We start from the raw sequence: 14,150 nt of genomic DNA on the forward strand, positions 1-14,150 counted from the left end.
TTCCTCCCAGCCTCCCTCCATAGGCAAAGGCCACATGAGTCCACCTCCCAAGGCTGGTCCCTAGAAGGGTCCATTTGGAGGTGCAGTGTCACCAGGACATTAGTCAGTCATCCCAGCATGTCCAGGCTGAAATGATATCTCTGGCCAACTGAGCCAACTAAGACTTGGCTTTGCAGAAGAAGGGCTTAGAAAGTATCGGGCAGGACAGCAGGGGCCCTGGGCCTGGACTCAGCCAGACCTTGCTTGGTTCGAGCTCCTTAATTCCTTCAAGTCTCCATTTTCCCAAAAGTTGAGTGGAGCCTATAATGCCATATTCACAGGATTGTGACAACTGAGTTGAAACGTGCCTGATAAACAGGAAGTCACTTCACAGATTTAAGAGATCAAAACTCTTCTTAATGGAGTTCCCTGGTGTTTAGGATGCCAGGTTTTCACTGCTGTGGCCCGGGTTCAACCCCTGGTTGGGAAACTGAGATCCCATGAGTCGCATGGCGCAGCCAGAAAAGGAGTCTCCTTGCAGCCCATGTAGCCTGAGCCCCAGCTGAATGCTATCTCCAGGGCACAGACTGCTCACCCAGGTTTCATGGGGTGCTGACTTGGAGGCCTAACCCAGCCGTGCAAGGAAAGACAGCTGCTCAAAGAGGTTGTAGCTGGGACTGTGTCCAGAACTGCAGGGGCCCTAGACTGTATCCAGGACTCTCTGGCCTCTGACCTTTACTGTAGAAACTTCTAAAAGCTCCCTGACCCCACCTATTGCAGACACAGGTGCCAGCTTGGGGGCTACAGAGCTGACAGGATGCTCTCTGACCACCATGACCTCAGCTTGGGGGGCAGGGGGAAGAGGGAGGATGCTGCTGCAGGAACAGAAAACACTCTTGCTTTCCCCAAGGCCACCTTGGAAAGCCACCAAGTTCAAAGTCAACGGCTGAGTTCGTGACTCCTTCTTTGGTAAAAATAGGTCTCCACCCTCAAATGAGCTTCCATTTGAAAGCCAAGGTTCTCCATGGGCAAAGACCCAAGAAGTCAAGCCTGAGTCTTCTCTACCCAGCTCTGAGCTGTCTCCCTTAGATGTCGAAGGCTTCAGGCACTGCCTGTCACAGTGTGCGCAGGGAGCCCTGCTCCTCTGATCTGTGGTCAGAGTGTACCAGCACCCACAGTGCCCCAGTGGCACGGGCAGAAGCAGACAGTGGACCATGCGGCAGCCAGATCACCTACGACTGGGCAGCAAAGGTAACAAGACCATTCAAAAAGCCCAATAGGGGATTCCCCTGGTGGCGCAGTGGCTGGGAGTCCGCCTGCCAATGCAGGGGACGCGGGTTCGTGCCCTGGTCTGGGAAGATCCCACATGCCACGGAGCGGCTGGGCCCGTGAGATCTAAGAAGTGCTGACCCCATCTGTGTCTTAAACTTTTTAGACTCCTACCCACAACCCACCCAGAACAAGGGAGACTCACACTTGATCTCATTCCCCTCAACACTCGTGCTTTTTCCTTGTAACAAAGAATTTGTTCAAGCAACAAATCACTCAGGATTCCCGGCCCCTCCCTGAACAGCAGGGTTACTACATACTCCGTGTCAAACAACCACATCAAAATTCCTACCAGATCTCCTGCCAGCTGATGCTAGATTTTAGTACAGACAGGCAGGAACAGGTCCACAAAGTTGAAGGAAGCATTATGGCAGGGGAAAAAAAATCTTCAATTATGACATTTCCAGCCACCGATTTAACGTGTCCAAAGAATCAGAGAAAGGTCTTGCTTATTTGGTTTTGATGGTGGAAAACTCAGGGCGGTCTGCAAACCTGCTGAGGGTAGGGTTGCCAGATTTAGCAAATAAACATACACGCAACATTTGGGACATGTGTATACTAAAAGCTTATTCATGTGTATTTGCAACTCCAATTTAACTAGGCGTCCTGCATTTTCTCTGGTAATCCTCACTAAGGAGCATCACTGTTTGAGAACTTTGGCCAAACAAGACACAGCTGTTCCTTCCCTCCTTCCCCTGTGACTTGTCACCATGACTGGATGGTGTCAGGAACAGGTATAATGGGCTTCCCTTGGGAAATCGCGACTTTCCATCCTTCGTCCCCTGATCTCAGTGGCTGCCGTTTTTGCCCCCACAGGCCCGGTGAGCAGTATTCAGAATAGTGCTAAGGTGTCCTTTCTGTCTCCTGGACACCTCAGTGACGTTCCACCCCGACGGTAGCTGCCTTCAGCGGGGTGACTCAGTCCTTCCTCGGCAAGATTTGGCAAGTCCCTCTCGCCTCCGTTTCCTGGTCCCCTGGCCTGTGCCCCCAGATTGCGCCTGCCCCCTGCTGTCGCCAGGCCTCACCAGCCTCAGGGCAGTCTGAGCGCACACACTAATGGACCGTGGAGGTCTTCCCCACGCCCTGGCTGCCCCTCTCCAGGGCCCAGGGCCAGTGCTAGGGGCCTCAGGAGAGCAGCAAGGTGACCACGGCCCTTGGCTTCTCCCAAGACCCTAGGGCTCTGCCAGGTTCCTAAGCACCCAGTTTCTCAATGTGCTGCTCCGTCGATGGTCCCGAATCCCCACTGGGCCAGGACCTGACTCGAATTAGGCCTCGAAACTCCCCCTTTACCAGGCCCAGAATCACCCTGGAACCCTCATCTCCCCCCAGATATAAAGGTACTTTCTCTCGCCCTGGGCTATGGTTTTGGCAATTGTCCAGGGCTGCAGGATTCTGCCCCAAACTGTTCTTGCCATTGGGGTGGCCCAGAGAGCTGCCCTGAGCCCAGTCTTAAGCCGTACCTCTCCAGTTCTCTCACACCAGGCTCCACCTTCTGCGTCCTAGGGCCACTTCTGTCTCGCCTACAGGCCAGCTCTTCCTGCACAGCTGCACTGGCTGACCGCTCCTGTCTGTCTGGAAGAGTCCAGGACCTCCTGCTCTGGTCCACTCGGTTGCTAACTCCCCCCCCACCCAGCTTTTATGGAGAATTCCAGAGCTGTCACTGCTCTCCCTGATGTCCTTAGAGAACCTGTGGTTTGTGGGAGACGCACAGACCCGCTGGGAGAAGAAGCTGGTGCCTCAGTCTCCCGGGTCCCCTTGATTCAGGTACCACTTAACTGGACCACAGAACAAGTTCCCCAAACACCCTGTTTGATTGGATTCCATCGTCTGCATTTACAGGGGCTGGTGTTGCAGTCGACCTCACTCTCTTCCTGCTAACGACATTGTGTCTGCAAAACAGACTATGGGCTCCAGGCAGTAATTAACCAGGATGTATACTGGGGGTTCTACTTTCAAACTCATCTGAGTTGAGTTGGATGAAAGAAGCCACGGAGTTATTATGGCTGTTCATCAAAATGGGCCAGAAAGAGTGAATACCAGCTCCTTGCCAATTCGCCCAAATCCCCACCCCCTCCAACAGGTGCCCGCCCACCTGCTCCCTCCCAAGCGCTGCAGGAGAGTGGAGAGGCTGATGCGCTCAGCCCTTTGAGAGCCCCCCAGGACAAGCTGCTCAGAAGGATGTGGCCTGCATACCCTGCTCCTCTCCAGCCCCCAAGAGCTCCAGGAACACCATCTAACAGGGGGCAGGTCCCAGTCACCCCGAGATACACTGTCCCAGGCCAGGAGGGAAGAAGGGCACAGCCACTGACGTGGGGAAGCTGGGACAGTGTGTGGACCACAGCCCTCCTGTGACATCTCTTCCTCTCTTCCCTCAAGCGAAATTCCCCTTACTAGGAAGCCCCAGGCACCCTCATCATACTCAGGGTCTTCTGTGGACCCTCGAGGCTGCTCCCCAAAACAGAGGGACAACAGGCACCCGAGGGGTCTCGGGGCTGCAGCCCCGCCCTTAGCCATGGCCTGCTGCCCAGCCGCCCCACTCAGCTGGGGACTGGACAGGGTCTCATATCGGGACCAGGTTCAGTACCCTGTCCCTCCACTCCCTGTCACAGCAAGTAGCTGAAGTGCCACTGACATGATTTCCGGAGTGAGCCCGCCCCCTACAGGGCCCAGGCAGGACACACAGCCCCATTAGGGAAAGCAGAGGTGCACTGGTCCATCCACCCAGGGCGGAGCCTTTGGGAGAGGGAAGCACCCTGTGCCGGGTGTGAGGAAGAGGCTGACTGTGCAGCCAGGAGTCACACAGCAATCAGCCACCTTCGTGCAGCACTGCCGGGAGGAGGCACATCCCTCCCAAGCCCTGAGGCACTGGGGTGCTATGGGCACATTCCACGGTGACGACTTTGTCCCCTAAGCGTTGGGGCTTAAGTGAGAGCCCGCTTTTGCCACAGATTCCAGAGCTGAAACTTTGGCTTTGACCGAGGGCCAGCCACGGTCTTGGAAAGCGCGTTGGAATGTGGGTCCCGGCTCTCCTGCCGGGCAGGTCTCTCAACCAGTCTGAGCCTCAATCTTCAGATGTGTAAAATGGGTGCAACAGTGCCAACTCGGGGTTGTTGTAAAGATGAAATGAAATAAAGAATAAAAAAGAGCCCTAGGGCTTCCCTGGTGGCGCAGTGGTTGAGAGTCCGCCAGCCGATGCAGGGAACGTGGGTTCGTGCCCCAGTCCGGAAGGATCCCACATGCCACGGAGCGGCTGGGCCCGTGAGCCATGGCCGCTGAGCCTGCGCGTCCGGAGCCTGTGCTCCGCAACGGGAGAGGCCACAACAGTGACAGGCCCGCGTCCAGGAAAAAAAAAAGAAAAAAAAAAAAAGAGCCCTAGACAAATGCTGAACACGTTACTTTCCCCTTTATTAGCAAACCCTCTATTTTGGCATTTTTGCATTAACTGGCAACCATTGACATAGAGGTTAGTCAGCCTCCATGGACAGGGCTGTTTCTCACAGCCCTGGGAAGCAGAGGTGTTGAGCCTGGGGGAGGGGTGGGGCACGTGGGCACCTGGCCAACCCCAGGGAGGGGCAGTATTGACCAAGCAGGACTGATAAAGCCGCCCTCCCTTGAATGGTCGCCCCATGCAGATGACTGAGGGGATGAAAAGAGTCCTGGATAGAAAGAGCAGATTGCCCTCCCCTCCCCCAAGCCTCTCCCACATCTCAGACCAGAGCCCTGAGGTCACCACCCCTGTCCAGCTCAGGAAGTCTCCCGGATTAGCTTTGAGAGAAACACCCACCCCCACCCCCCACCCCAGGGTCCCCTCCAGGCCTCCTCGGGATTCCTGATAGGGCCACAGAGATCCTCGGGTGGAGCGCAGCTTCTCGGGTATCCTCCCCGGGGTCTGGGTGGAACGGTCCCAGGCCAGAGCCCCTACCAGGCCCGGGGTGCAGCTCATTTCACTGCTCCACATGGGCAACTCACCCCACACACCACCAAGCCCCCCGGCACTGACTCAGAAAAGGAGGGGCCTGCTCCCTACACAGCCTTGGCCTGGGTCTCGGGAAGAGGGGCTCCAAGCCCAGAAAGGCCCGGGAGGGCCGTGCACCAGCCCCGGGGCTCAGCTCTCAGGACCTCCTCCAGCCCAGTCCCCTCCCTCGCGTCTGCAGGACCGTGTGCTTGTCCACCTCTTTCATTACCGAGTTTGTCTTCCTTGTCAGCTCTCATTGCTCCATCCAACACATTTCCTGAGCTCCTTTAACAGCCTAGTTAGGAGGATGGTGAGGAGGACAAAACGATCCCTGCCCTGAAGGAAAAAGGACAACAAAGCTTAATTTACTGAGCACTTAACACGAGCCTGGACTGTTCTAAGCGAGGGCGGTGGTACTTAGCAGGTAGGAAAGTGAGCCCACAGGGTTCAGTGGTTTGGCCAGTGTTACAGATGGAATCAGTGGCAGAGATGGGACACACGCCAGGATAGCGCGGCTCCAGAGCCTGTGGCCTTCGCGCCCTGCCCTCCAATAATGGCCATGACGGCCATCAGTACCGGGGGCCTTGAGGACAGACCGGGGAGGGTGGGAGTGGTAGGGAAAGAGCAGAGATCTATGGCAGAATGTGAACCCTGAACTGAGCTTTGAAGATGGCAGTAAGTTATCGTTGCGGGTGTCACCTCCTGCCGCCCGCCAGTCCGTGAACTCCCTAAAGAGAGAGGCTGAGTTTTGGCACATTTCTTTCTCTCCAGGATCCAATATAGTGTCTGATACACGGTGCGCTCAATTAACAGCTGCTGATGAAATAGATTAACAAAAAGTAACCGGGTTTGGGAGTGGAGGTCATGTCCTCTTTGTCTTTGATCTCTGAGCTCCTAGCACAGCTCTGGGCATGTGGATGACAACTGAGCCGCACCTCGTTCCTCAGTGGGGGTGGGATCTGGGATGAGTGGACGGTGACACCTTTCCCCTGGCTAAGCACGCTGGGCGGGTCACTTCTGAGCGACCACTGTGGACTAAACCAACTGCCCAGTGCCCAGGCAGGTTTGGGGTGGAGAAGGATGAAGGAGGGCAGCGACGATGCGGACAGGGGGGCGGGAGGGGGAGGGGAAATGAGGAAGGGGCAGGGAATGGGCAAGAGTGGCAGAACCCCCCTACCCTCTGGCCTACCACCCCGTGAAAAAACTCAGATGGCATCCGAGGGGCACTCTCCCAGTTCATTCACTGGTGTCTCCCCTCAATAAGCACTGGCCGAGCCCCAGCAGTTGGCTGGACACAGCCCGGCTCCCTCAGCACACACGGTCTATGGTCAATACCCGGGCAGGAGGGCACAGATGTGCCAACACCTGAGTGCACCCCACTCTCTCCGGGTGCTGCAGAGGAGGGGGTGTCCATCTCAGTCGGAGTGTTGAATAAAAATCTGGTGGTCTCCAATAAAACAAAGAGAACAGGAGAGGAAGCTAGAGGAAGCTCAGATCGAACGGGGGTCACTCATTGAACAAGGGCCGGAGGGGTCCAGCCATGTGGCTGGCTCACTGAGAACGGTTTGGAGTGGCAGGACCTGTGGGTGGGCGGGGAGAAGCCAGTGTAGAACTAGGGCCAGAGAGAGGCCGGAAGTAGCCGGACCCGGTGGCCTCTTGGCTGGCAAGGAGTCTGGACTTTCCTCAGTGGCCTGTGGGGAGCTTCTGCAGCATCTCTAAGCCGGGAGGGCTTTCCGTTTCCAGCAATGGCCCTGGCTGGCGTGTGAAGCACGGATAAAGGGGAAGCTCAAACTGGAGGCAGGGAGGCCAAGGAGGCCACGGAGGCCGTGGCAACCTGCCCAGCAAGTTAAGACATTGAGGACATGAGCATCTATGGGGTGGACTTGTGAGGGGGGTGAAGGAGAGACAGAACCAAGAGGAACCAAGGCTCCTGGGTCCTCTGGGATGGAGGACCAGGAAGGCCCAGATCTGGGAGAAGGAGGGATGCTCCTTCAGATGAGTGGATCTGAGGAGGTGATGGCCGGCTCATTTGGGCATGTGAGACTGGAACAGAGGAGAGCGACCTCGACGGAGAGTCATCAGGACATACTGGTAATTGTGACCATGGATATGTCCCAGATGGCCCAAGGAGGGGCACAGCGAAGAAGCAAAAGAGAAGACTGCCTACGTCAGAATCCAGGGGACCCGTCCCCGTGAGGAGTAAGCAGAGCCGGAGGAGGCTGCACGTGTAAGCTGGGACGTCCAGAGAAGCAGGGGGAACAGGGGTCCAGAGGGGAAGCGGGGAGGAGGGTCACCGTCAGCCCAGGCTGAGGTCACTCCTTGAGTCGTGCATCTGGTCACTGAGTGGCTTGGAATGGCAGGACCTTGGGGCAAGCAGAGGGGTGGGGGGACTGCAGGTGAGGGTGCCCAAAGGAAGCTGTCTCCGCAGAAAGCAGAAAGGCAGTAGCTGGGGCTGGAGTAATTGTCCTAGGCCTCTTTCTCCCCACACCAGCCCTGCACTAGCCCCTTGCATTCTGCCGCAAGCCCTCTGTACCTCTTTCCCGCATGTCCATGTTTGCAGGGCGCCATCACCCGTGAGCCACCTGTGGCCTGTGTTTGTCATTATCAACCCCGTGGCTGACGGTCGGCCCGGGCGCCTTGTGTCCCTCCCATCTGGGAGCTCTCTGGGCTGGGCCTCGTCAGGGTGGGCCGTTCAGCCCGACCTCACCCACCCACCTCCCCCCACCGCCCCCAGTCAGGGCTTTGGCAGGTACCACCCTCAAAAACCAAGCCAGAATCAAAAATACATTTGCAAGAAAGTGGGAAACTTTATTGAATTAGCTTTTCTTTTTAGTAGAGAAGCTGAGGAATCAGAGGAGGCAGGTCAGGGGGAAGAGGAAGCAGACCCAGAGAGACGGGCGGGGAGTGGCTCCCCTTGGGAGGGTGCGGGCCGAGAGCGGAGTGGCCGAGCCTCGGGTCCTGCAGTCCCTCCTTTGCTCCTGCAGGGAACCATCAGCTCTCTCCTCTGGGCACTGAAGACAGAGCGAGGGGCTGCCCGGCAGATTTAAGGCCTAGTTTTTTCTGAAATGCGGCGAGTGGAGGTGGTGCTGCTAGTAGAGATGGTTCCTGGGCAATGGAAGAGGCAAAAGAACTTCAGGCTGGAGAAGACCCAGCTCAGGCCAGCTCAGGCCCCCCAGGAGGGCCCCAAACCCCTAGTCAGTCTGGTGGCGTGGTGGGTAGTTGATGGGGACTCTGTGTTATTGTCTGGGGGACTCCCTCCATGACAGCCCCGTCTGTGGGGCTGTGGGGACAGAGCCACCTATTTTGAAAGGAAAACAGAGGAGCAGGTGACCGCTTCTGCTCCAGTACCATTCCCCGCTCCCTACACTGGAGAACTAAGCACTGCCGCCCAGCCCGCCCACAGGGCCAGAAGCAGGAGCCGCATCACCTCTCCCACTAGGTTATTTCCTTACCTCCTGCGGGGAAGCCGGGAAGCCTGGGAGAAGGGAGAAAGGAGAGAGGCAGCCATGAGCGGAAGGCAACTGAGGACAGCCGCCTACCTGTCCTCAGATGGAGTCTCTCAGATCATCACTTTGAGCCCCTGAGTTGGGCTCTTTTCCCAGCTGTGCCCCCAGCCCACAGAGCAGCAGCGTCAGGTGACTCCCAGGCCTGTGCTGTCCATCTGGGAAGCCTCAGGAGGAGATATTATTAGGCATTTGCTGGGTGTTTTGTCCTCCCTGTGCTACACTCGACCCCTTACCCCTCCCTTGATCCCACAAGGATGGCCTGATCCCTGCAGGTAGTCTGAAGGCAGTTAAATCTCTATTTTAACAGCTCTGCTGGGCTGCCCTGAATCCAAGCTAATACTTTTCCAGTATGAGATATCTTCTCCATAGTCCCTAGTCCTGCCAGTCTAACCTGGAGGCCCGAATTAAAAAGTCAACAGCAATGCCCCTACAGTCTGATGCCAGAAGACAAGAAGGAAGCGCTGGTCCTGGATCCTGGTCCAGGCTGTTGAAACTCAGACAGGTGTCCTTTCCTCCCAGACACAAGGGCCTGACAGCCCAGGGTCCTGCAGTCAATTTCCCACATGACCTACTTGGCGTCCTGGCCCTCCAGCAGGCTGCGGTAGGTGGCGATCTCCTGCTCCAGCCGCGCCTTGGTGTCCAGCAGCATCTTGTACTCCTGGCTCTGGCACTCCATCTCACTGCGCAGCTCGCTCAGCTGGGCCTCGATGCTGCTGATGAAGCCCTGGACCTGCTGCAGCTGCAGGGCGTAGCGGCACTCGGTCTCCGACACCGTGCTCTCCAGCCCGGCTTTCTGGTGGGGCAGCAGAGGAGAAGGTCAGAGGGGAGCCGGGCCAGGGGGAGGGGCCTAGAGGGGGCAGCCGCTGGGCAGGGGCAGCAGGTGTACCATGCTGAGCTGGGACTGCAGCTCAATCTCCAGACCCTGGAGCGTACGCCTGAGCTCCGTGATCTCCGTCTTACTGGTCTGGATAATGGCAGTGCTGGAAGACACCTCCTTGGCCAGCTCTTCACTCTGGAATTCAAGCAGGACCAAGGTGATGGAAGAGCCCAGCTGGAGGGCCCGAGCACCCCCTGGCTCAGCGAGGTTAGAGGGCCAGGTACCTTGCTGTTGAACCATTCCTCGGCATCCCGGCGGTTCTTCTCCGCCATGGCCTCGTACTGCTCCCTCATCTCTGCCAGCACGCGGCTTAGGTCAATGCCTGGGGTGGCGTCCATCTCCACATTGACCTGGCCGATCACCTGGTTTCTGAGCTCCTTCATCTCCTGTAGGGATGGAAAAGGAAGACGCATGAAGTTCCTCAGCCTGGCCCTCCTCGGCTCTGAATGCTACTGGAACGTTCTGGAAAGTGCTTCCAGGTCCCACAGTGGAGGGCTGAGCCTGGCTGCAGCAGAGGGCTCCCCGTCATCCCTGAAGGTGATTCAGCCATGGCAAGCACAGCCCACCTCTCACCTCCTCGTGATTCTTCTTCAGGTAGGCCAGCTCCTCGTTCAGGCTCTCGATCTGCATCTCCAGGTCGGTCTTCATCAGGGTCAGTTCGTCCAGCACCCTGCGGAGGCCGTTGATGTCTGCCTCCACGCTCTGGCGCAGGGCCAGCTCGTTCTCATACCTAAAGGATTTTTAAATTGAAAAAACAACATAGAGGGCTTCCCTGGTGGTGCAGTGGTTGAGAGTCCGCCTGCCGATGCAGGGGACACGGGTTCATGCCCCTGTCCGGGAAGATCCCACATGCCGCGGAGCGGCTGGGCCCGTGAGCCATAGCCGCTGAGCCTGCACGTCCGGAGCCTGTGCTCCGCAACGGGAGACGCCACAGCAGTGAGAGGCCCATGCACCGTGAAAAAAAAACAAAAAAAACCCCATAGAAATGGTATTAGGAGTTTGGGTTTTTGAGCACAAGTCACTCATTCTCCTTACTTAGCCCTGCAATAAACCTTTCTCTGCTCCAATAAAAAAAGGAAGGAAGGAAGGCAGGGAGGGAGGGAGGAAGGAAGGAAGGAAGGAAGAAATGGTATTAGACACTCCACTACCCCTGCACTGGACTCTGCTACTTCCGCAAGACCTTCACTCCTGGGATACTCTGGTTACTTGGTTCAGAGGAGCATTTGTCTAAAACTATAACTGCTGGGAAAGGGGAATGAGGGAAATAAACTCACTTGAGCCTGAAGTCGTCGGCAGCCAGCCTGGAGTTGTCGATCTCCAGAATGATCCGGTTGTTGTCGATGGTGGCCGCCAAGATCTGCAAAACACAGAAGGTAACCAAACACTGGAGGGTCCACAAGCTTGGGGAGCAGGACTGAGAAAACACGGGCAGGATGGGTGGCCATCAGACCCTGCCTCTTCTCTGCCCCTGCGAGCTGGGACAGGACACTTCTCTCTGGGCCTCAGTTCCTCTTCTGTAAAGTGAGAGACAGGACGACAGGTCCCCTTGGTTTGTTCTGTCACTCCATCATTCTATGTCTGGTCATGGTGGGAAAGATCGGGATGTACATTTCAGGGGAACGACCCCACCAAGAACATCTGTGGTTAGTCACGTCTCTGCAGCGTCAGACTGGCAACCTCTAGTGGCCGCTGTCTTGAGGGCCTTTCTTCTCCTTGAGATCAGGACAGAATCAGCCTGGCCCCCCACAGTTCATAATAACATCACCGGAGCTGGCCTCCCCTCTGAGCAGGGTGGAATTCCAACAAGTATCCCCATCCATTTGAATTTCTCTTCTAAACTTTTGTTAGACATTTAAACAAAAGCATTTAAAATCCACCCCACATAGCTGGGACTCAGCCCAGGCAGATGGATTTCTGTTCCAACAAGCTGGCATCACAACGTGATGGACAGGCCTTAACGGAGAGAATCTCAGCTTAGCACTGCCTAAGCCTCTGCCTGCATCTCCCCTACCTGGTCGCTGCCAATTGAGAATGCCAGTTTAAAGGAGGCCCCTAGAAAATAGTGTTCCCAAACCAATGAATGAACATGCATTCCTTTCTCTGTTGGTTTTGGCCATTCTTAGTGGCTTTGAAAACTTCCAAATAACCCAGCACAGCTTCCAAATGACCCAGTGGGTTAGGATTATAGAGATCAAGTCAGTAATAACATAACTGGAAAGCAGTAGAATATATTGGCATGAGTAAGAACAATAAAAATGAATAATGGGAGAGAACGCGTAGCCTGAGAAAACCCATCAGGAAGAGAGATGCAGTAGAAGACTAGATTTTCCCCCAAAGAAAGGGTAAGAATTCTGCCCACGCTGCATCTTCTGGTCCCTGGGGACCCTGCTTTTCCTGGCCAGTGCGTCTCTGCCCTGCTCAGAGGAACCCTCCTCGACCTGCAAGGACTCACCTTGTCCCGGAGGTCCTCGATGGTCTTGAAGTAGGAGCTGTAGTCCCGCTCCGGGCTGGTTGGGCTCTTCTTCAGATGCCAGTCACGGATCTTCACCTCCAGGTCAGCGTTGGCCTCCTCCAGGGTGCGCACCTTCTCCAGGTAGGAGGCCAGGCGGCTGTTGAGGTTCTGCATGGTGATCTTCTCGTTGCCAGAGAGGAGGCCGCCATCGCCACCACTGAGGCTGCCGCCAAGGCCACCACCATATCCTCCACCGAAGTCACCAAAGCCACCACCAAAACACCCACCAAAGCTGCCACCTCCAAGGCCACCTCCAAAGCCTCCACCCAAACCACTACCAGCCCCTCCACCAAAGCCGCAGCTTATGCCACCCCCAAAGCCCCCAGCTGATCCCCCAGAGCAAAACCGGGTTGAGCTGCTAGAGATACTGCGACCTCCTCCCAGCTTGCAGGAACCACCCCCATAGCTAGCGGAGGAATTCTGCAGGAAACAGCTCATGGTGAGAGCGAGATGGGCAGAGAGCACTGGTGCGGTAGGATCTTGGCTTGGCCTGGCCGAGGACTGTGGCTCTTCCCCAGAGTGGATGCCTTTTATACACCTTTCAGGGGATTGGACGGTTGCCCCATCTTCTCTCCTCCCTTCCCCACCCTCTGACTGGTGCCAACTGCACGTCTGTTTCCCACAAGCTCATTACCTCTGTTCTCCAGGGTGGGTTGTGCCATGGGGGGAGGGGGCATTTTTTTTTTTCTTAATCCTTAACAAAAGTGATGATTCAGAGGGAACAGTGTTCTGCTTGAGACTACCCTTTGAAAACTGAATTCTGTCTCACCTCTCCACTTAGGGAACTCACTCCCATCGGCCCCACCCAATGTTAGAACCGGGACTGAGCTGCACCGGTCTGCCAGGGAGCTTCTGCAGAGGAAGGGTGGCTGCAAAGTTGTCACTTCAGCCCTCTGCCTCCCTTCTTCCTGTTTCTAAAAGGTCTGACTGGAATGTTCTGCGTCTTTCTCAGCATTTCATCTACTCCAGTGCTCCCAGCAACAAGGACGAACTTTGCTTGGTCCTATAGAATCAGCAACCTTGAAGGCTTTTAGGCTAAGAAAAAAATGGCTCCAAGACCATCAGGTAAAGTCATGGCGGCGAGAGACCTTAGGGACCATCCAACACAGTTCCCTCAGCTGGGGAAACTGAGGCATAGAAAGAGCAAGTGACCCTGCACATCATAATAGCTAACACCCTGAGATCCCTCGCCATATGCAGGCACTGGGCTAAGAAATCTATATTGACTGCCTCATTTAATCTTTGCAACAGCCCAGTAAGGTGAGTACTCCTATTATCCCCATTTTACACAGGAGGAAACTGAGCCTCAAGGGCAGAGTCAGGACTGAAACCCAAGTCCGGTCCTGTCTACACTAGGCTCAATTTTTTAGGCATTTTTTCCTACAGTAAAATGGACAAACCATTAGCATCCAGCTTAATGCATTTTTACCCACGTGTGAAAATGTAAGCACGTGTTTACTTGTGTAACCGCCACCCAGAACATTTCTAGCACCCCATAAAGCCCATTGCACCTTTTCCCAGTCAATCGCCCCCATACACCCCGTGCCCCTAACATACCTATAATTCCAACCCTGTCACCATAGATCAATTCGGATGTTCTCAGCCACGGGCTATTTTGCTCCCCAAGGGACGTTTGATAGTGTCTGGAGACATTCTGGTTGTCACAACTGGGGGATGCTACTGGGATCTGGAGGATAGACACCAGAGATGCGGCTAAGTAGCCTACTGTGCACGGGACAGCCCCTGCCCCAGAGAATTCTCCAGCCCAGAAGGTCAGTAGTGTCGAGGTCAAAAAGCCCTAGGTCAGCCTGGCCCATGGGTTTAATTACTCCATTATAGCAGCCACAGAGCCATAGCCACGTCCAGAAAGGAAGCCTTGTAATACTGAGCAGGGCTCTTTCTAGCCCCCTAACCACGTGACACCTGCCTCAGCTTGTGCGTGTTTGAACAAGAGGCCACATAGAGGATGTGACCCAGAGCCTGGGGCCGGGG

The 14,150-nt window shown here is 55.8% G+C and overlaps 1 protein-coding gene across 1 annotated transcript; it reads right to left on the reverse strand.

The window, feature by feature from the left end:
* Window positions 1-8,046: 8,046 nt before the first annotated feature.
* On the reverse strand, window positions 8,047-12,649 carry LOC137211860 (keratin, type I cytoskeletal 13-like). The gene is made up of 8 exons (XM_067714567.1): window positions 12,099-12,649; window positions 10,921-11,003; window positions 10,220-10,376; window positions 9,871-10,032; window positions 9,656-9,781; window positions 9,342-9,562; window positions 8,716-8,738; window positions 8,047-8,368 (listed from the first exon to the last, which is right to left on the reverse strand). Exons 1-8 carry the CDS (start codon window positions 12,594-12,596, stop codon window positions 8,307-8,309), a joined length of 1,332 nt encoding a protein of 443 aa, XP_067570668.1. The 5' UTR covers window positions 12,597-12,649; the 3' UTR covers window positions 8,047-8,306.
* Between the last annotated feature and the right edge of the window lie 1,501 nt (window positions 12,650-14,150).

The sequence above is a fragment of the Pseudorca crassidens genome, chromosome 19 (genome assembly GCF_039906515.1).
Source record: "Pseudorca crassidens isolate mPseCra1 chromosome 19, mPseCra1.hap1, whole genome shotgun sequence".
Taxonomy (NCBI): Eukaryota; Metazoa; Chordata; class Mammalia; order Artiodactyla; family Delphinidae; genus Pseudorca; species Pseudorca crassidens.